The 23013-nt window shown below is 49.4% G+C and overlaps 1 protein-coding gene across 1 annotated transcript in view; it reads left to right on the top strand.

Annotated features, from left to right (window-relative positions):
- RBM20 (RNA binding motif protein 20) overlaps positions 1 to 22219 on the top strand; it is a 160834-nt gene extending 138615 nt beyond the window's left edge. The window contains exons 9-14 of the mRNA XM_039871242.1: positions 1384 to 2053; positions 8213 to 8308; positions 9414 to 10071; positions 11667 to 11801; positions 18205 to 18326; positions 22052 to 22219. Of these exons, the coding sequence (XP_039727176.1) occupies positions 1384 to 2053; positions 8213 to 8308; positions 9414 to 10071; positions 11667 to 11801; positions 18205 to 18326; positions 22052 to 22159 (1789 nt within the window). The 3' untranslated portion in view covers positions 22160 to 22219. The remainder of the gene's footprint in view (positions 1 to 1383; positions 2054 to 8212; positions 8309 to 9413; positions 10072 to 11666; positions 11802 to 18204; positions 18327 to 22051) is intronic.
- The last annotated feature ends 794 nt before the right edge of the window (positions 22220 to 23013 follow it).

Here is a 23013-nt window from a genome sequence, read left to right as displayed (position 1 = left end):
GCACATCCTGTGGTTCTTACCCAGGGCTGCCACAGACGGCGCTCCAACCTCACTGTAGAGGCCTGTGCCCTGGCTGTTTCCCCAGTGATGGTCAAGGTAGCCCGGTCCCAGGGAGCCAAATCTTGGGGTCCCCTGCTCAGTGAGGGCTGCATGGTTTTGCTGTATTTGGGAACCATATGAAAATTGCCTATCCTTTTAAAATATCGGGGATGTGACTCAGTTTATCTGCTAAACAATCGAACGACCTTCAGAGTGTGTGTATATGAGCGTGTGTATGTGCGTATCTAGCTTTGTATGTAGCTGTTCCGGTTTGAGAGTTTTGTGTCTTTGTCTGGAATTTATTTTTAACCACGGTTATTTGGGTTTTCCTAAGACGTGTAAAGCTGCGTGGTGCCCCCTGCAGTTCTGTGACAGGGGTTGGGGGTCGGGTGACCAGGAGATCTTGCTTAGAACCTTGGGCAAGTCAGGGTCCTTTTCTGGGTTTCAGTTTCTTCATCTGAGAAACTGGCAGGTCAGTGCCCTAAGGCAGCGGTCCCCAACCTTTTTGGCACCAGGGACCGATGCTCCTATGAGAATCCAATGCCTGATGATCTGAGGTGGAGCTGAGGGGGTGATGCTAGCGCTGGGGAGCGGCTGCAAGTACATACGAAGCTTCGCTGGCTCACAGGCCCCTCACCTTCTGCTGTGCAGCCTGGTTCCTAACAGGCCATGGACCAGTACCAGCCTGCAGCCTGGGAGTTGGGAACCCTTGCTCTAAGGTCTCTCCTAATCCAAAAATGCCTTTGTAGTCCTTTGTTTTTGGTATTTCTGAGCCTGTCCTTTTCCTTCTCACCACCTAGTAATTAGCCTCCCTCTTCCATGCCCAGGATCTGAACAAGCTGAGATGAGAAAAAAAGAAAGCAGAGGTCCAGAGATCGTTTTATGCTATGGAGAGATGGGAGGGACGCTTCAGTCTTGTAGCCAGGAAGCGGGCTCATTGAACCTGAGGGTTAGGCAGCCTCGCCCACCAGTCTAGACCAAGGCGACCTCACCCCCACCCCCACCCCGCACACTCCCCGGAGGAGAGTCTGCTGCTCCCTGAGCGAGCTCACTTCCAAGAGGAAGGAAGATGGGGCTGAGCCACACCAGCCGGTTATTCATCCCCGTTCCAGAGGAGGATGGGTAAAGGGGCAGACGGCGGCCAGGGCTGTGCTTAGGGACAACCCCGGCCCCTGGAAGCCAGGTGGGGAGACAGCGTCCTCCTGGGCCGCTCTCTGTGCGGCCTGTACGGTTGTGGTGAAGAGCATCTGGTCAGATGGGGTTACATGCACAGTATCTGGGGGCGTCTGGGTGTCGGGCTGGGGAGGTGCAGATTCTGAAACCTGCTCCTTTGTTCCCACACAGATATGGCTCTGAAAGGCCACGGTCTCGCAGTCCAGTGAGCCGGTCACTGTCCCCAAGGTCCCACACTCCGAGCTTCACCTCCTGCAGCTCTTCCCACAGCCCTCTAGGCCCCTCGAGGGCTGACTGGGGCAATGGCCGGGACTCCTGGGAACACTCTCCCTACGCCAGGAGGGAGGAAGAGCGAGACCCAGGCCCCTGGAGGGAGAACGGGGAGGACAAGAGGGACAGGACAGACACGTGGACACATGATCGCAAACACTATCCCCGGCAACTCGAAAAAGCCGAATTAGACGAACGACTTGAAGGAGGGAGAGGCCACCGAGAAAAGCACCTGAGGTCTGGGTCCCCCAACCCACTCCACTCTGCATCAGGCTACAAAAGCCGAGAGGATGGCTACTACCGTAAAGAGCCCAAAGGCAAACCGGACAAGTATGTAAAGCAGCAGCAGGATGCCCCCGGGAGGTCCAGGAGGAAGGAGGAGGCCAGGCTGCGGGAAAGCAGACACCCCCACCCAGACGACGCAGGCAAGGAAGACGGGTTGGAGCCAAAGGTCACCAGAGCCCCCGAGAGCACCAAGTCTAAGCAGAGTGAGAAAAACAGAACCAAGAGACCTGACAGAGACCAAGAAGGAGCTGATGACAGAAAAGAAAGCAGAATGGCAGAGAACGAGGTAACGATGTAATATCCTCCCTAGGTAAGGAGAGGCAGGTCCCAAAGGATAAAAACGTTAATGTAATGACGATGAACATTTATTGAATGAATGAAACACTTATTGAATATTTACTCTGTGCCAAGCACAGTGCTAAATACTGTATCTCAATCAAGTCATTTAATCCTCACAGTAACCCTGTAAGGTAATAACAGTCATGATATTATTACTATAGATGAGGAAACAGAAACACAGAGAGCTTAAGTTAGTTGCCCAAGGAGACAGAGCCAGGAAATAGCAGAGCCAGAATTACACCTGCCTAGGTGATCTGGCTCCAAATGCCATAGCACCCTGCTGCCTTTATTAGAAGTTAGGGAGGGACATGATGCAGAGGCCTTCTGTAGTCCTGTTTGTCCAGGGTGGAGTGGCCCCAAGGTGTTTGCACCAACAGACGCTGCCAAGGGAGATTAGATCTTTGGTCTGCTCAGTCCTCTCTCCTGCCAAAAACATCTACCAATCCCGGGATGTCAATGGGAGGCAGTAAAGGAGAAGCAGCTGCCACCCACTAAATTATACTGGGTGTCCAGGGCTTGATTTGTTTCTCTAGACACTGTCCACAATGTTTTACTTCTCTTGTAATAAAAATGCTCCGCAGTTGGCTGGCATCTTTCATTCAAGCACCTGAAAGGGTTTATAACCTGCTACGTGACTTCAGTTCACGCATTGGGTCCCCAGGACTCTGGGTACGAGGTTTATATTTTCACTTGGCTTATACTTCCTTCCTGCCAGAACCACCTACATTTCAGTAGGAGTGGAATAATGGAGGTTAGGGGTTCTGCATAAAGAACTCAGTTTTTAAAATCCTGCATGCCTATCTTCTAGTCTGACCCAGGAGTTGGTGACAATACTAAGTCCAAATAGGGAGCCCTATTCTCTAGTTCATGAATACTGAAGAGTCTCGCTTTTGGCCACTACCTTAACATGCCACTTTGCTGGGTAGTGTGCTAGGCATAGAGGGTCCAACGGTGAATGAGACATAGTCTGTGTTATGGCAGAGACCAAGGTCTAATGGTGGAAGCAGATGTACAAAAACCATTTGCGTACAGTGGGGCCCATGCTGGAGTAGGGTAGAGGCTGAGCTGCTCAGTGGTCCCTAACTGCACAGGGAGAGGAGGAAGGCTGCACAGAGGAGGAGACGTTTGAGCTGGGCATTGAAACTGGGGAAAGTTTGAGAAGTAGCAAAGGCAAAGTGAGAAAGAAAGACCATTTTGAAGAACCTGGAGCTAACTCAACGTGACTATTTTTAGGGCATGTTAAAGGACCATGTTTTTAAAAAGTAAAATCTTGGCTCTCGTGCAAACATAAAATGAATACATGTCAGAGATGCTATTTAACTCAATGAATGAGGGAACCAGTAAGATCTAAAAGCCAGTTCAAAGGAGAATCTAAATACCAGGCAACATGCAGAAGAGATCAGGAATGTGGACATGAATTTGCTAATAGAGGCAAAACTGGCCTCTTCCATAGGGAACCCAGAACCAATTGCATCTCTACTAGATAAAATTCCTTTCATCTCTATGGACAAGAATCATTTGCATGACTATCAGCCATGTGCAATTTACAGAGCGATAAAGTAGCTCAGTTCAAGATAAAGTGCAGACTCCTGTAAAACCAGATACCCTTATACTGGACAATTACCCAGCATTCCACAGAAATCTAGTAATCTTCTTTTGCCCATCTCAAGTCTGCCACAATTTGTCCTGACTGGCCCAGCAGAGGGAAGCTCAGGAAATGAGATTAGGAAGTTGGGATGGGAGAAATAAAGGACCTTGTGTACATCCCTGAGGACTTAACATCCCAGGACCTGTGAACCGGTGGGTGTTTTTAAGAAGTGTGTGTAGTCTACCTCAGTATCCCTGGAGATTGGTTCCAGGACTGCCGACAGATAACAAAATCCACAGATGCTCTCGTCCCTGGGATAAAACAGTGTGGTATTTGCATGTAACCTACACGCATCCTCCCAGATACTTTAAATCATCTCTAGATTATTGATAATACCTAATACAATGTAAATGCCATATAAATAGATGTTATACTGTATAGGGAATAATGACAAGAAACGAAAGTCTGTACATGTTCAGTACAGATGCAACCATCATAGGTTGGAGATCTGCAGGAGAGGCATCTGAACAAGTTGGCCTAGCTACATAGCACTTGTTAGCAACAATGTAACTTTTGTTTCTGAGAATTTCTGTCTGAGGATGGCTGAATGAATCTGCAGTCGGGAGAACCTGAGGGTACAGAGAATTAACTCTGTATGCTTGAAAGTGTCCGAGGTGCTGGTGACATGTCAGTGACTCAAGAATAGGTACAGAGGGGCAGAGAGCGAGGGCAAGGCTCAAGCCTGGAAACCTCTGTCCCCATAGCAGAGGGTGGGGCCACCCCTTCACACTCCTACTCACTTTTCTGAGACTTCTTTGGTAATCTTATTTCTGCTGTTTACCTACCCTTTGTCGGTTTACAAACCCTTGCCCATTTAAGGTGACACATACTTTAGGTCACCCCAAGGGTGCCTGATGCAAAAAGAGATTCCCAGAAAGCCCTGTGGGTTTCCCCAGAGTTCTGTCCCTCTAGTTGGTGCTACCTCTAGTGGCCCTAACATGGGGTCAAGTAGACCCCTGTTGAGGTCTTCAGCAGATTGTTTCCATGGGTTTGAAGCCAGGCAGCTCCCCACTGTTCAGTGGAATAGCAGTAGAAAAAACTCTATCATGATCTTGAAAACATCTCCGATTCCCACAGGGCTGCCCAGGCCTGACAGCAGTCGGGGACAGGACTGGGGAATGAAGGCGACAGGGCTGAGGATGGTGTCCTTGCCTCTCTTCTAATAGGCCAGGCACCTGCCGCCACAGGGCCCTGCCTAGCAACCACTCCCCCCTCTGCCATCCCACCGCAAGTCCACATGGGTCCCTTCTCATTTCTTTCGTCTCTGCTCATTGTCACATTCTCCACCGGTTTGTCCTGGCCACTGCATAAAATCACAGTGTTCCACTTCTGATCCTTCCCTGCTTTCCCTTTCGTGGTAGTGCCGATCTCCTTCTGCTGTGCTCACAGCTGTCCCTAGTCCCGAGATCGGAGCGGGCATTCAAGCCGTGCGTGCTGAAGGAATGGGGGACTGAACCCAGACTCTGGAGGCAAAGGCCTGGCTTCTGAGAACCTGGTTGTACCCTGTTCCCCTCTCCCTCAGTTTACTTAGTTGAGGAGTGGGTGTGGTCACAAGGCAGCGGTAGGACTTTTATGAGCTTGTGCTCATTCAAAACCCTCTGGAGAAAGAGCCCGTGCCGCAGAAGCTGGTGCGAGAGCTGCTCCGTGTTTGTGTGCGGCCTGGTCCACACACGAGACCCGACCCTGACCACGAGACCGTAGGAAGGAGGGAAGAAATCAAGTCACTGCCTAGGGAGAACGTGGGAAAGAAGTACTTCTCTACCTTACTGGAAGGGAGTTCGAGGGTTACAGACCCACATGCCCAGAGAAGGAAAGACAGGCAGGTGACACCAAACCAGATCATATGACGGAAACCATGTGGAGAGACGGAACCATGGTAGACCTAAGAGGAAGCTCCTATCTTTTGGGGACAGTCGGCCACTGCTCAGCTTCATTCTGTGGCTGCCCTGGGCTGTCTGATCTGTTTCTTAGACCAGACCAAAGTTTAGATAGCTGTATGAAATTTCTTACTTTTTAGAAACTGTATAGCTCGAAGCATGTCTTTGGGCCAGTTGGAGCCCAGGGGTCCCAGAATGCCGTCCCCAGTATAAGCAATTCATAGGAGGGAGAAATAGAAAAACTACTTAAGCTCAGTTCAGAGCCCAGACACGCAGGCACGCCAAGAGGCAGGTGCGAGCTTGCTATTCACTCTACCCTCTCCTGCAGATCTCCATTCTTTTACTGACCAGTATCCACGGAGCACACAGTACTGGGGCTCAGTTTTGAGTGAAGCTGAAATGACCCCTGATCTCATAGAGCTCATAGTCTAGTGGAAGGACATACTAATCAAATAATTCCTCAAATGAGTAGGAGGGCTGAGTGTTCAGTGCCAAGAAGGAGATGGAGGCATAAGTGCCATCAATGCTGTAATGAATCAGAGTCTTCCCTGGGTTAGGATGTGACTGTTGAGATTTGAAGGAACGGTGAATATTTACTGGGTGAAAAGGAAGGAGCACAGAAAGCAGGAACAGCACGTGCAAAGGCCCAGTGGCTGGAGGCCAGTGTTGCTGGAGCCGAGAGAGCCAGGGTTAGGATGGTGGGCAGCAAGACCCATTTGTCAACAGGGACCGTATCACGCAGGGCCTTGGAGGCAGGTTAAGAATTTTTGTTTATCCTAATATTAAGGGTAAGCAAATGAAATGTTTAAGCAAGAAGATGCAGTGAGGTTACGATGATATTTGCATTTTGGAGTGATCATTTTTGATTGCCTTGAGGAGAATAGACTTTGGAGGAGGCTACAGAGCAGAAGGGGGAGACCAGATAGAAGGTGGTTTAGTGGTGGCCCCAGCCCTGTGGTGAGAGAACCCTGCCTGCAACAGTTGGGATCTAGTGTCTTGACCCACGAGCTGGTGTGGGCAGTGGGCGTTGGTGGCATTTATCTGTTCCTCTTAAGCTGTCACTCTCACCTGGAATTGATCCCAGGGCCAGGAGTGCACTGAAAGGTGCTGCTCTGTTTCCTGCGCCTGGTGGGGGTGCTTCTGGCACAGCCAGGCTGTCCCTGCCTCTCCCAGCTGGAACTGAAGGGGCCTCTTTACTGTACTGACCTAGGACCGTGGCTGTAGGGACTGCCTGGGAAGGGTAGGGATTATTTATTTTGACAAGGGAGGGCCATGGATGATTTATTCAGGGAGATAAAAATAAAGAAAAGTGGTCCCCTGTTGGTAGACCCTATGGCTTCTGATGGCTAAAAAGGCATTTGGAGATGCTTTGCACTTGGGTTAGCGTGGAAGGCTTGAGCAGGGATTTTGATGGAATCTTCTCCAAACACTGGAAAGGCTCAGGATTTGAGGGTTTGAACTGTCTTCCCCCGCAGGTAATAACTGGTTAAACCAGTCAGCCCTGAACTCCTGCCCCACCTGGCTCCTCTCAGCTCAAGAGGGGTGTGTTTGCTCCTAAGAAATCAGAAGTAGAGTCATTAACTTTGAGCCAGCCCCAGCCAAAGTGTCCGGAAAATGCAACTTGCCCCGAGGAACCCCAGGAATAGTCATTGATCGGGTAGCCAAAGTCATGGGAGAATAACCTCCAAAAACTTCTAAAACGGGTGTTGGCCAACTTTTTCTACAAAGCACCAGATAGTAAGTGTTTTAGTCTATACAGGCCAAGAGGCATAATTGAGGATATTACGTAGGTACTTATATAATCATTTAAAATACAATTCTTTAAAAATATGAAAAGCAGGGTTAGTTCACAGACTGTACAAAAAGAGTCCCTAGGTCCCATTTGGCTTGAGGACTGCAGTTTGCTGATGACCCCTGTTTTAAAGGCTGGACAGAGATCCAATTCTCAAACCAGACATTCGTTTTCAATGGTTCAATTTCCCAGATGTGAGCGCTATCGTGAGGGACTTAACTTGAGGGAGGGATTAGGAAGAAGAAAGAAGGGAAGGGAAGGCTAGTTCGGGTTGTAGCTCTCTGACAGAGATGGGTCAAAAGAGAGGTGAGAGGGCCACTGATGGGGTGGCCCTCTTCATACCCATGTGATTTTTTTAATGACCAAGAATAGATGTGTTGGGGAGATGTCACCATAATGGTTGTTAACCCCAGGGTTCGTTCACCGTCGGCCCCTTTACTTATCCTCACTGTCTGTAGATTTCATAGCTGCAAAAAGGGCCCAGTTTGTGAGGCGTTTCTGGCCTCCTAAAGGCATCAGGCCAGCCATTAAAACACTTTCGGGCTTTCATTTGTCTGTGTGACCTGGAACAAGTTATTTAACCTCTCTGAGCCTCAGTTTCCTCATCTGTAAAATGAAGACGATAATAGCACATGCCTCCGAGAGGTTTTATGAGGGTAAAGGAAATATATGTGCAACACATCCAACAGCTCTTAGCCGTGCTCAATACCATTCATTTTCTCTTGACTCCCTCTTTTCTCTGCCACTGCTGACTGCTGATTTGGCTTGTTCTGTTCTTTTTTGGGTAAGGCTGGGAAAGAAGGCATGGAAGGAAGTCCCCCATCAGTGGGCAGGCAGGAGAAAGAAGACGAGTCCTCTGATCCAGGAAACACAAGGACAAAGAAGGTAAAGTGTGTCTCAGAGGCCAGCAGGGTAGCCATGTCTGCACAATAGCCTTTGGGCGCCTAGTCTGCCCAGTGATGCCTGCCGCATGGGACGTGTCCCAGACCCCACCAGTGGCTCCATGAATGAAGCTGTCTTCCCAGCACTTCCTGGCAGAATGACTGTCCGCACAGCCCTTCTGGGGAGATCCTCGATCACATGCCTTGACTCTGTCGTACTCTCCAGAAACTTGGCTGTGCTCGTAAGAGAAATCATGTCCCCGAAAAAAGACTTGAGCTTCGGAGCCAGGCTCCCAAAATAGGAAGGTCCCGTGGGAGAGGCTGGGATGGGAGGGAGGGCTTTGAGTACTCCATCTAGGGCCCTGACCTCAGCAGGCCCAGACCCTGGGATTAATGAGACATCGCCTGTGCTCGTAAAGATTATTTTACATAATTAAAATGAAAAACCCAGTTACAGTGCTACGGCTGCCGCAGCCAAAAGAAATGTCCTTGGAACATGGCCTGCTTCATGCCTTACCGGTCAGGAGAGGCAGAAAGATGAGTATCACTGTCAGGGAAGCTGATCTCCTAAATCTGGCTGCTGGGTCCGTAGGCTACTGGGGACACGAGTTTCAGGAGGGGCCTACTGTGAGCCAGGCTATGGAAGTCGCACCCTTGCTGGGAGATAGTGCTCGGAGGAATTTTATGGGGGACTTTGCCATAGTTATGTTTAGTGATGCCCCTATGTGCAAGGAAATAGCTCCGGCAAGCTGATTTATTTAGAGTTTATAACTTAATCATTCATTTGTTCATTTAAAAATTATTTATCGAGCACCTATTATGTACCAGGGGTTGAAATTCTTCGTGCCACTTTAAACGTAGTAGATTAAGCACTAAAGGCTTATTCCAAACCCTGTGCTGTTTTGAGCCTTGTCCTAGGGATGAATCAGTGACGTGGGACTTGAGCAGTTTACAGCTTCTAATTACCCAGTAAGTGTTCCCAGGTAGAAGTAAGGACATCAGGACCTTTCTGGTTTGAGAGGTCCTGTGGCTAAAGCTTGTGCCCTCCACTTGAAGACCAAGACCACTCCTCAGCCACCTTCTGACCCCCATTCTACATTTTTATTCAGGATCAGGACTGGGACAGTGGCAGTGAAGCAGAGGGAGAGAGCTGGTACCCCACAAACATGGAGGAACTGGTTACAGTGGACGAGGTGGGGGAGGAAGAAGATTTCATCATGGAGCCCGACATCCCAGAGCTGGAAGAGATCGTGCCCATTGACCAGAACAAAGTCTGCCCAGAAATACGACCCTATGTGACAACCGACTTACACCTGGACTTAGCCAAGGATTTCACCAAGGAAGGAGCCAAAACCATAGGTAACGGGGCTGCAGAAATCAGCCTCACGTCGCCCAAAGAAGTACCTTCTGCTTCCACGAGCTGTCCCAGTGACACGGACGTGGAAATGCCTGGCCTAATTCTGGAGGCTGAGCAGAAGCCAGCTGAATTCGAGACAGGCCTCTTGCTGGAGGGTTCAGATTGCTACGAGAAGCAGGCAAAGGGAGCAGAGAGCTCAGATGTTCGTCTGTCCCCTACACTCCAGCAAATGTCTTCCCCCAAGCCAGCGGAGGAGAGGGCCCAGCAGCCTAGTCCATTTCTTGACGATGACAAAGCCAGGGGGACCTCCGACGATGGGGCTCGTGAAGGCAGCCCCCTGGAAGAGAAAGCCAGCCCCGCCACCGAAGCCAGCCTCCAAAGCCAGGCTTGCCAAGGAGTGTCAACCCAGGGTAACTACCTCCCTTTCCTCCCGTGTGGCTGGGTCGATGGGACCATCACTCACTTAGAGAAAGAGGGAGGAGGGCGTGTGCAGGCTGGAATGAACACATGTGAGGTTTCAACCGGCATTCAGGCTGGTGCAGAAAGCAAGCTTCTAAAAGCCTGGCTAAACTCTTAGAGCTTTTAGGCAGATGATGTAAAGGAAATCAGATAGGAGGCCACACATTTTCTGAGAAGCAAACTCAGATAGGACAGACTTCTCTGAATTTACGGGAGCCCAGATGGACTCTGACAACTAAAATCAGCAAAGGTTTTGAGTTATCAGCCAAAGTTCCTCGGGGGGCAGCAAGCAGCCTCTGCTTGCACGACAGAGGACCACCCAGGCCATTGTTTCTGTGCGGCCTGAGAGAGGGGCTGAGAGCATGGGAGGCCGAGAAAGGAGCAGGCAGAGGGAAGAATGAGGGGTTCACTAAGGGATACAGCCCGTTCCCCTCTTACTGCCCGAGACCCACTTTTCTCCAGAGCCTGACGATAAAACGAGCTCGTCCTGGACTCTCCTCTGCCTCCATGGAAGGTGGTGGTTTGTGTGTGCTCTGCACTATGACATCATGAAAGACAGGGTTTAAAATAGGCTAAGCCCTGTCTCCTCTGCCAAGTGGAAACTAAGATCCAACAAGTGCGCCGGGAGCAGGGAGGGGGAGTAGCCCTGGGTGTTCTTTCTGTGAAAATAACTAAAGATTCATTTCACAGAAGGCCTGCAGCATTCCAGAGGCTAAAGTAAGGGGGCCAAGGGTCAGGGGCAGAAACTATAGAGGAAAGGCTTCAAAATAAACATTTCGACCCAGTGCTCTGTGGCTGGCACAAGCTGTTAGGCGAGCTGGAGGCTTGGGCTCTCCTCCATGTCAGGCTGACCTGAGCTGTTTTGCACCTTCATGAATCTGCGTCTCCATGGAAACTCTGTCATGAGCTGCCTTCCTGTTGCTAGAGAAACGCTGAGGCCTGGACTGTGGCTAGAGAAGGCAAGAATAAAGGAGTAAAACATTCACCTTGCTCTGGGGAACCCCTTTTCTTCTGCGATATCGGTCTCAGCATGCACTGGTGTTCGTGGCTCATTAGCGTACCCAGTGTTTGGTGTTCATCTTTAATAACACACCTCGACAAGCTTGGTGTGAGAATGGCACGGTCTTTCTTGCCAGCCTCAGTACTCCTGTGGACGTCAGCACAATTTCTGCCCTTTGGTAATGCTTCTGCCTGCGGAGATGGAGTGATATGGATGGAGGAGTGATGATGGGGCAGGGCAAGGGGTGGGGGGCGGTTGTGGGGCTGGATCATCCCAAGCAAAGGCATCAGCAGCCCATCCCCCATGGGCCTGATGCAAAGAGTTGCCAAGTTTTCTTAAGTGTGCATTCTTCTGACACTGGGAAAAGCTGTTAATTATAGCACTTGGGTCCTAATGAGCAGTCCTCACCCAGGCCCCATGTTATTAAGCAGTGCAAGGGATCAGTCCCGATCACACAGTGCAAGGAATAGAATCGCAGGAATTCTTGGAGGCATGTTGTGTTTCATTTCTTTTTTTTTTTTTTTGCATTGACTCAACATTTTGCAGAAAACTCCGGGTACATGGAAATGAAATCTCTGGACGTGAGGTCACCGGAATACACTGAAGTGGAGCTGAAACAACCCCTTTCTTTGCCTTCCTGGGAACCAGAGGATGTGTTCAGTGAACTTAGCATTCCTCTAGGTGGGTGAACTACACAGGCCTCCCTGAGAACGCAGCTCCAGGAGATGATGGTTTCCTAGTAACCTCTAAGAGCTTGAGAGGGCTTTTTGTCACTTCGTTTTTCATGCTTGATGCAATAACTCAGATTTGCAAGGTGCTACTTTAATATCTCTTGCAATTTCAGTCTCCCGTGGTAGAGCAGATGGATACTTCATGCCGCCAAGCCAGGCCTTGAACAGCCCCTCCCTGGGAGCCAGAGCTTAGAGAGACCATTTTCTCTGTGGGGGGACGCTTTATTCCCAAACAGGCTTTGGGAGTGGGAGTTGCTGTCAACTCACAGGGCCAAGGGAAGGCAACCCAGCCAGAGGCAGAATGGAGATCAGTAACCAGTCCAGGGAAGCAGCTGGCCCAGGGTGGGGGTGGTGCTGAGAGTCGGGGTGGCTCAGAATGGGGAGGGATGGGTTGGGGGTTCCTGAGCCTTCAGTTTCCTCACTTACAGTCTGAAATTGGACCAGGTCAGTGGCTTTTCAATGGTGGAAGTGTTGGAGGCAGAGGGAGAGAAGTTAATAATAAAATCACCTAGGACACACTTTCAAAGAGGAGAGTTAGCTAGATAGAGCCTCAGGGTAGGGAGTGAAGGCACTTTAAGAAAGTTCCTTGGGAGCTTCTGACACCATCTCTAACCCAGTGCCTCTTACTGCAGCCCATTCCTATCTTTGCATTGACTTTGAAAGGTTGGAAAGCAGTGAGACAAAGAAGTAGCAGCCACTCTGAGGGAGAGCTTGGGAAGGCATCCCAAGGAAGCAGGATGAGCGTGGGTCATGTGATGTGATGGCGGGTGACCATGTGTCTGCTCAGCCAAGGAGGGCCAGTCTATGTGGAGGCTTGCCCATTTCATCAAGTTTTTCTGTTTATCTCTTTTTAAAACCTTTTTTTTTTTTACTGTTTCTGTCTTCCAAGTGTACTGTTTTCCTAGAGTCAGATTGAAAGCAATCTTTTTTTAAGGGATAAGTTTGATGCATAGCCTCCAGCATGTACTAGGACAAAAACTAAAAAAAAATACTGACCTTAGAATGAACTTCGATGACTGTGTGAAGGCAAAGGCTGCCTTCCAGCGGTGCCAGCTGGTCCCCTCATGCATTCTTCATGCATTCGTTCAGTCAGAAACACTTCTCGGGTACCTGGCACTGTGAGAGGCACTTGGGGATAACATCCAAGGACTTGGACTCTAATTGACACACATGGCAAAAATTAATAGCAAATTCTATTACCTTATAATTTGTCTTTTTATTATTGTTTTTCATGGTAAAAAGTGTGAAAGACTATTGTGACAAATTTAAAAAATAAGAACCATCTAAAAGTGAATATTGTCATATCTCTTCCCCCCAACCTCTCCCCAGCTTCAGAGGTAGTGACTGTCACATCCTTGAAAAGTTTTTCTCCCACAAAAATAGGTTCACACTATATACATAATGTCCTGCAATTTGCTTTTTTAACTTAACAGTGGATCTCATAGATTTCTTCCGTACACAGAATATGCATTCTTTTTAACCACTGCAAACATTCCATCTTGAAGGATGTACTATAACTTACTGTATCATTCTCCTGATGAACATTTAGGATGTTTTTAATCTGTTTTCCCTTTATGAAAATGCGATAATAGCTAAGCCTTTATTTTTATCATTCTCCATGCAGGCACTGTTCCTAGTATTTTTCATGTATTATCTCATTTAGCTCTCTCAAAACACCTACGAGGGAGGTACCATTTTTATTTTACAGATAAGAAATCTGAGATCCGGGGTCTCAAAGCTAAAAGATCAGCGAAGATTGGAGTCAGGATCTAAACCCCAGTAGTTTGGCCATAGAAGCAAGCTTCCTCTGTGCTCTGCCGCCTTCTCTATGTGCTGTTACCTCTGTCCATGTGCCTGTGATTCTGTAGGACAGCATCCTGGCCTGGGGGCTGTAGGGTCATACACGCATTTTAAATTTTCGTAATTGCTACTAAATTGCATTTCAAAGAGATGACACTAGTTTTTACTGCAACCTTGAGTGCGAGTTCTCATGCTCCACTTCTTGCCAACATTGTGTATTGTCCGTTTTTAATCTTTACCAATCTGTTAGGAGGAAATGGTGTCTCATTCTGTTTTGTAAGCAGTTCTATTGAGGTGTCATTGTTGTACAACAAAGCACACATATTTAAAGTGTACAGTTTTCGATCAGTTTGACAAATGTATATACCTGTGAGACCATCACCACAATCAAGATGGTGAACATATTCATCACCCCCCAAATTTCTTCATACTCTTTTGTAATCCCTCCCTCTTCAAACCTCCATCCCCAGGTAACCACTGATCTGCTTTCTGTCACTAAATACTGGTTCTAGAATTTTATAAAGGAACTCATACAGTATGACTGTTTTTGCCTGGCTTCTTTCACTCAGAGTAATTATTGTGAGATTCGTCCATATTGTTGGGTGTGTCTCTAGTTGGTTTCTTTTTATGGTAGAGGAGTATTGCATTGTAGATATGGATAAGCCGTGTTTTGTTTGTTTATTCACCCATTGATGGGCATTTGGTTTGTTTCCAGTGTGGGAACAATAGTAGTTTTGTACAGATTGTAGATTTGTACTGGATCGTAATCTTCGATTAGCTTTGAGCTCCATTATCTTATTCATCTCTGGGGGGCCTAGGGGTATGGTACTATTTTCTACATTAGACAGATAAAGAAACTAAAGTCCAGAGACGTACCTAAGACCACACAGGTCAGAACTGGGCATTTCTTACGTGACACCACTCTGCACTCCCGTTTCTCGGTTCAGGCAGCACAGTGTAGGAAAGACAATTTTGTTCACTGATTCAGAGGACAGTGACTCCCTGTGTTCAAACACCAGCTGGCTCAGGGACAAAGAGCAGCTTACCTCTCTGCTTGGCTTTCTTCGTCTATAAATCAGGCATGGTAAAAGAAGCCTCCCAAGTAGGGTTATTTTGAGGATTAAATGGATGAATACTTGTAAGGTTTTAGTGTCTTCCAGTAGGAGGTACTTAGAAAGGATTGTCTACTGTTATTATTTGTTCATGAAGTAGTTATTAAAACCTACTATGTTTCCCCTCACTGGGGCTGCATAACTGCATAACCCTTCACCCTCCAGGGTCAATCACGACTGCAGAGAGACTTCTAGAAAGATGGGTGGAAACTCTTTGTCCTTGTGGAGAGCAGGGAGGTGGAATGAGGAATGCCAAGGACTGAGCATACCATCAGGAGGAAAGGGAGGTGAAGTCCCCTTGCTCAGGGTCTGGAGTGGGCATGGGGGAGGGCACTGTCCTTGTGTTTCAGGCCAGCTCTCGGTGACCCCAGCCACAGTGAGCCTGCTGAGGCCTCCTTTTAACCAAAACCAAAGGGCATTGCCTACAAAATGTGAGCTCCCCCTCCACCCATCCCAGGCTGTACCAGGATGACAGAGTTATAATTACCCGTGCCAGGAGCTATTATTAGAAGGCAAATGCAGCTTTAATTATTATCCTTAATAGAGGCTGAAAAATGGGAGGACCGAGTGGCTCCAGAACTCGTCCGGGCCGTGGCAGTTTTTCTTGATGCTGCTTCTTCACTTGGCCCTCACACTCTGGAGGCGTCCTGAAGCAGTATTGGCACTATAACGTCTGTGGCAACTCCCACTTACTCAGGGGAGCTACAGGCGTTTAGGGATCCTCCCCGATCAGACTTCTCCTTCCCCAGTTCTGTGTTTTGACTGCTTGGTACTTCTGACCAGCTGCTGGGTGGGAGCCGGGAAGAGTTGCTGCCAAACTGTGGAGTACAGGTTCCCCAGGCAGCCTTGGTGACAGGGAGGAGGGTGTGAAGGCCGGTGCGATGCACTTGGCCTCTGTGGAGGAATGTTTAACATGTGTCTGGAAACTAATATTTCCTGAGCACCAGGAAAAATGATGGATGCTTCCCCACAGCAACATTTGTGGTAGTATTATTCCTATTTTACAGATGAGGAAATGACTTTCAGGGAGGTTGATTAATGTAAATGAGGTCACACAGTGTAAGTAAGAGCTAGCTCTCTGACTTTAAATTCCAAGCTCGCTCCTTCCTTCCTTCCCTTCCTTCCTTCCTTCCTTCCTTCCTTCCTTCCTTTCCTTCCTTCCTTCCTTCCTTCCTTCCTTCCTTCTTCTTCCTTCCTTCCTTCCTTCCTTCCTTCCTTCCTTCCTTCCTCCTTCCTTTTGTGGCAGTGAAGCCTTTGGTCAAGTGAAATCTCACCCATAACACCACAGGTGGTAGCCATACCACTTTGGTTGAAAGGGGCAGGGCTGCCAGCCTAAGCCCTGCTTCACTTGCTGTGGTGGCTTCTGAGGCTGTTGCACCCCTTCTGGGGGACTCAGGACGAGGACTGGAGGGCCTCTGGGTAACCTGTAGGATTCTAGCAGCCTCAGCCAAGGTCTGCAGTGAAAACCCCAAGGCCTCTTTTCTGGTACCACATAATTGTCCCATCTCAGAGGGTCTGGCACAGAGCAGAGGGGGTGGCTCTGATCGCAGGCCTGTGTCGATGCCTGGTGGCCTCCGGGTGGTGCTTCTCGTTTTCCACGTGCCTTTATCTTTCTTGTGTGGGCCTCTGCTCCCTGTAGAGCAGCAGCAAGGGGAAGCACTATTTTGCAGGAACAGGATGAAAGCAGGCCTTGCTTAATGCCTCTCTGGCAGCCATGGCCAGGAGCCAAGGCCCACTGGTGAAGCCGAGGGGTGAACTGGCCACCCACGAGCAAAGCTGGGGTCATTTTTCCATCCTTTGCAGTGAGGAAGTAGGGAGGAGGGTGAGGAGGGGACAGACACTCAGCCTCCCTTTGGGCAGCTGGGCCTGAGTGAGGTCCCCTCACTTCTGGGGACTGCTGTAGACTGCTGAGGGCATGGCAGTGTGCTACGTGGCAGTTAGAGAAAACCAGCTGAGGAGGCTGCCCAGGCCCTAAACCACAGAGAAGCAATCTGTCAAGGCTGGCTGTGGGCAGGCTGTGGGCAGGCCTCCTGGGCTCCCGCCTCCCTCCAGGCCTGCCCCTCCACGCCGATAAGTGGCTTCTTTGAAATGGAAAAAAAAAATTGTAATTACAAGTCCAAGCTGCTTCTCTATGACGGAGTCTCCTGTGTACTGAACTCTGTCTCATGGGAGGCGGGAGGAGGAAAGTGAAGGACGCCCCAGACTTGTGGTCACACACAGCCTTGGCGGAGACCTGGCCTGTCTCCCTAGTGAGCTGCTTCCATCCCCTCTCTCCCCTCCACCCATTGTGGCCAGCTCTCCAACCATTCCCACCCCCACTGGAGCGGCAAAGCCCAGCTGAAGTGTGTCAGCGCACACTCAGCTACATCCCCAGTCTGAAAGCAGGAACTGAAAGCAGCCAGCCCCTCTCTAGTTCCATGGTGGATCTTGCTTATTACAGCCCTCACACCCTACTCTTTGGCTGGTGCTTTACAATCAGGAGCCCGAGGAAACAGACCCACAAGAGGTTCAGCCAACTGTCCACAGGTTACACAGGTTCTTAGTGTCTGGTCTGCACCCTCTCAGACCTGGGCTCTCTCCAGTCTCCTCAATGTGTCTTCAAAAGATGAACTGTGACCCACAAAACACCTTGGTGGAGGCTGGACCAGCCACTATCCCTTCAAAGATGAATTTTCTGGGCTGTGACACTGTCATTTCTCTGGCTGTCAGGCCGCTGTTTCCTTTCCTTAGAATCAAAAGGCCTCCCAGAATCCTGGGACATATATTAATGAATGACAAATAAAATACTATTAATGGTCGGTTCAGATGTAAAGACTGAGAAAGATGGAGAAATGTTTGTGATGCTCTACTACATGAAAAGGGAGAAGGCAGATTGCACTTAGGGTATAATTGAAACTGCCCCCTTCCTGTCCCCAAAAGTCTTTACGTATAGGTAGTGTGGAAGAACACGTTTTGATTGGATTGACGCTGGGTGATTTTTCCTCACCTTTGTTTATTTTTAAAAGTTTCTTTAATGAACATAACTAAAATAAACAGAAATGAGGGCATTCTTCCAGAGTCCTGGCCACAGCCGCGGCACAGAGGGGTACGGTGTGGAGAAGTGAAATCCGACAGTGAAGTGTGAGAAACCTCCTTCCTCCTCCTTTCCCCAGATACAGGCTGGTCATCGGAAAGCCAGGACCTCGTTCTCAGAGGCAGTTGCAGAGCATATAGTTGCCAAGCTCTCCATTCCTTACATTCACAACCACCTGGGAATGAAATAGGTGCTATTCTCTTTGTGTCTCTTTTGCAAATGAAGAGAAGCCAGGCGACCAGCCACAGTCAACAGCATGTGAGGGACAGAGCTCATTGTAGGACCTGCAGGACCACAGCAGCCGGGACCACAGCGGCCTCCCATCGCCTTTCTAATGGCCTACCTGTCCGTCCCCCATCCTTCTGCAGGGGTGGAGTTCGTGGTGCCCAGGACCGGGTTTTACTGCAAGCTGTGTGGGCTGTTCTACACGAGCGAGGAGATGGCGAAGATAAGCCACTGTCGCAGTGCTGTCCACTACAGGAACTTACAGGTACCCGTCGGCCTTCCTTGCCTAGCACCAGAGAAGTCCTCTAGCCTCTGTTTCTGCGATTCCTTCTCCTTCCACCACATGGAGAGTTCTTCTTCTTTCAGACCTGACTCCATCAGGCTGCTCCACGTGTTGGCTGCCTCCCATGTGCTCTCAGAGCATCTGTCCCCACTTTGGTACTTAAAACATGATATTGGGTTGGGTTTTCTGTATCTGCCTCTCCCGCTAGGCTGAATAATTCAAGTTCACGTTCACCATGGTTGGGGGGCTGACCCTTTCCAAGACCTGGGTGTTCCAGATGCAGATACTTCTCTGTTTTTATGTTCCCCGGTGCAGCGCTCCTGTTTGCTAGAATCAAGTCACTATTAGGCTCTAATTAAATATTCATCCATACTGCAACTCTTTATCACAGGCATACTATGTACCAGATAGTGTTCTAGACATTGGGGATACAACAACAAAAAATAAAAAATACAGACAAAACCCCTGCCCTCATGGAGTATCCATTCTAGTGTGGGAGATAAGCAATAGATAAATTAATTTTTATAATATATTAACAGGCGACAAATAAAAATACTCTATATTCCATATTTCATCCAATCTAAGGTGCCACAAGTTGTAAAACACACTATTTTTTGATGCCAACAAGAAAAAAATGTGGCAAATTAAATGGTGAGACTCCACTAACTGTCAAACGCATCTCAGTTTCAGAGATGTTAATGTGTGAAGAAAGACATCTTAAAATCAATGAAATATAATAATATGATCCATGGTATACACCTAACTAATATATAGCACATTAGAGTGTGGTTTTTCATAATTAATTTCTGGTATAGGCTGGGATTTACTAACTTAATAGAAAGCACGGTATATCAGAAAGCATGGTAAGTGTCTTAAACCACCTCCTATTTTTATTACAAGGAATTAGAGTAGTTTTTTGACACACGAGGCCTCAGGAAGACCCTAGGGGTGGCAGTCCCCTAATTCCAGAGCAGGCATTACTGTTATAGTTAAATTGTTAGAGTGGATCATCTAGTGGTTTTTAACCAGAGATGTGAACCAGAATCACCTGGACAGTGTTTTAAAAGTATATATACTAGGTCAGATATTCAGCACAATTTGGGGAGACCCAGGAATATTTAATTTGAGCAAGTTCCCTAAATAATTTGAAGTGTACCCCTAGTTAAGAAACTCAAATGTGGGCCAATTCTCTTATAATTGCGGCCCAGAGGAGCTCTGTGATCAGCCCAAGGCCATGCAGGTGGTGAGTTACAGGCCTGGAAACAGAGCACCTGATTCTTAATCATTTTCCTCTTTTTACTAAGCTGGTCTTGAAAACTGAGACCCATAATGTCATGGCCCGGGTCACCAGCTGCAAGGGACTGTCATTTGCAATTCCCAAACTCGGGTCACTTAAGTCTCTTGGTTTCCCTCCAGAGAGCAGCTGCTTCATGACCGAGGATGCCATGGGGTCTGGGGCCCAGGTCCCAACATCTCCTGAGGGAGAGCAGCGAAGGCCTGACTTGGCCAGACCGAGGGTTCGGACTAGGCTCCACAGAGCCAGCTGAGGGCGGCCACCTACCCTGAAGATATCATCCCCCAACGAGATGAAACCTGGAGAACGGCGGGGCTGGACGGGGTCTTGGAGATCATCTCGTCCCGATTTTCCTTGGTTCTCAGAACAGCTGGCATCTTTTATAAATGTGTCTTCCTAGACCTATCTTTTACCTGCTTATTCATTCTGTCTAGGGCTGGGCTTGAGAATCTGAACTTTAAAAATCCTTCCAGCACGTTCTGACCCCTCAGTGTGAGAACCTATGATTTCATTCAGCATTATCAGTTGGACTGTGTAGACTCTAAGGGGATCGCGCAGCTCAAGGTCACCCAGGAAGTCAGGAAGAGTGCCGGAGCCTCTCATTTTAAATCTTGTGTTTTTACCAGAGCAGTGAGCTGCACTGTGCTCTGGGCTTCTGGGTCAGACCCCCAGGCAGACTCACCTCTCCCAGCCGGGCAGAGCCATTCCTGTGGTCCCCAGGCATGTGTGGTCCAGACGGTGGCTAAGCCCCTTACACCTGTCAACCTCAGTTCAGGTTTCCTTGTGCACCTGTTGGGAAGCTAGAGTTTCTGTCAGTGGCCTTGACAGAATGTCTGTCCACACAGCCGCGCCCACCCTGCCGTGCCCCAAGTTACATGTGTGAAAAGTGAAGAATTCGGATCCCAGCAGCAGGTGCTGGCAGACACTTAAGTCAAGCAACTTGTAAACTCAGCCCCAGCAGGAGGCCTTGAGGTGGGGGTTGGGGATTGCTCTTTGAGGCAGGGAGCAGGTGGAAGGAGCCTCCTGCATTCTCTCTGCACAGCCCCTGCTGTGCCCCACTGCTGGTCGTAGCCCTGTGAGAAGCCACCCAGGGTGCTGAGGATTCAGTGCCAGATAGGAAAAGTAGACACCTGCTGGGCTCCAGGTTTGGAGAGGAAAGTTCTCGTGCTCAGTACACTCACTCACTTGCCTTCCTGAGCACGCCCTTCCCTCCCTGGGCTGAGCCCGCCCTCTGCAGCCTGGCCCGCAGGGCTCCGTGGTCTGCCCTGTCCCCATCAGTCTCACCCATCCCTCAGAGCCCGCTGCAGCCACAGCCGCATCCAGAGAGCAGGCAGACCCAGTCGTCTTACGTGCATCATGTCCTCTGACTCTCAGAATCACCCAGGAGGGGAAGGACGCCATTTCTTCCATTTAACAGATTAGCGTCTGAGCCTGGGAGATGAGTGACTTCCCTGAAATTTGACCGCTCACGATAACGAGCGGTATTACAGAGTGTTTATTCCGTGCCAGCGCCATGACAAATGCTTCTTGGACATCAAGCCACCTTATGCGGTAGTTCCCCTTATTACCCGCACTTTACAGGTGTCAGAGATATTGGGTGACTTGCCTGTCGAGAGCTGGGATGGGAACCCAGGTCATCCGACAATAGCGCCCACACACTTGACCACTTCGCTGGACCTAACTCTGCTGACTCCTAATTCAGTGCTCTTTGCGCTGTTCCTTGCTGCCCAGTAGCCAGAGGACCCAGCTGGGGCCCCAGGCGTTTTCTGGTTCTGCCACTGCGTTGAATCCGGACTCCCAGGAGCGGCCTGACATTTGGCCGGGGGCCAGTCTGAGCGGCGAGTGTCCTGGCGGAGTGAGGCAGTGCCAAATGTGGAACAGAAGTCCACAGAAGGACCCCCAAGGCACTCCACCTGCCGGCCGGCCTCACCGGAAACAGGCTGTCAGGGGTCTGAAACATCAGGCTGCGCGTCTGTTCTTCGCACCCTTTACAGGGCAGCGTTTCTCTCCTCCCTCTTCCTTTACGCGGTGGAAATACAGCCTGGATCCTGGAGCTTTTTCTGGAAAACAAGTAGAGTCGTTGTGAGGATGAAATGAGTTTAGATAAGAAAAGCAGATGGCGCTTGCACGGGATAAGGCCTGTGGAAGGGTTTGCTACTGTTAGGGCCCGTACTTCCTAGGTTTGCTACGGGAGACGGGAGACGTGTGTTGCTTATAAACTAACATGAAGGGAGAACAAGTAAATGCATTGCTTGTTGTGGGTCCTGGAGCTCCAGAAGGAGCTGGGGAGGCAGGCGAGGGGGTCTCACCTAATAGGCAAGATGTTGGGGGGGGCACACCCCTTTCTCTCCTCTCCCGCCAGGTCACCACTGACCCTCTCCCTTCCTCCTTTGTCCCTGTCTTCCCACCACAGAAGTACTTGTCCCAGCTGGCCGAGGAGGGCCTGAAGGAGACGGAGGGGCCAGGCAGCCCGAGGCCTGAGGACAGTGGAATCGTACCCCACTTTGAAAAGAAGCTCTGACACCCCTGGCACCGCGGGAGCAGGGAGAGCAGGCCCTGCGAGGTGGGGCCTCCCTGACCTCCAGGACAGGAACTGAAGCCAGAGAGGGAGGAAAACCAGGCAGGCCACGTTGCCTGGGTTTGTTCTCAGAGACTCATGAAAACGCCCCTGAGTGTCTCCCAGAGCCGTCGCCCTGGTGTGTCTAGCCCACCGCGGGCCACCCACTCTGTCCCTTGTGACTCTTGTTTCCTTTGGACAATCTTTTACTTTGCTTCTTTTTATCCTTCCCTCTCTTTCCCTCCTTCTGTGCCAAGGGTCATTTCCTCTTCATAAAATCCAACTTCTCAGGGATTTTCACAGTGTTCAAATTCTTGATGGGATAGGACAGGTCAGGCCAGGCTGAGTCATCCAAGGAAAACATTTCACGGAAGCTCCTGGGTCAAGAAGCACTTCAGTGAACCTGGAGCAGTTTCTCTGCCCTGCATCCTGCCGGGGTGGGGAGCTGAGTGGGATCCCCCAGTGCTGGGGAGGGGGCACTTCAGACGGTTGGTTGGCAGAAGCTGGGAGTTCCTCCAGCTGGACCACCTTTTTGAAAAGCCCTTGATTTTATGAATAAGACTTTTACCCTTTTAGTAGTTATTCTTAATGTCTACTAGATTCATGCCTTAAAGTAAAATTAAATGAATTTTACGAAAAAGGGATAGAGCCCTTCATTTTGGAAGCTCTGATAAGTTCCCCCCAACTTATTTCTCTCCACGTGATTTTGGGAGATGCCAAGGCTGATTCTATTCTGGACAACGAATTTGGTATAGATTCATTTGACTTAAAAATGGGAAACAGAAGCGCCCTCTCCTTCCAGCTAAAACAGCAGCTGG

Source organism: Pteropus medius, unplaced genomic scaffold (genome assembly GCF_902729225.1).
Source record: "Pteropus medius unplaced genomic scaffold, Ma_sr-lr_union100, whole genome shotgun sequence".
Taxonomy (NCBI): domain Eukaryota; kingdom Metazoa; phylum Chordata; class Mammalia; order Chiroptera; family Pteropodidae; genus Pteropus; species Pteropus medius.
The sequence above is the reverse complement of the archived record's forward strand: the minus strand, read 5'-3'. Positions and strand labels throughout refer to the sequence as shown.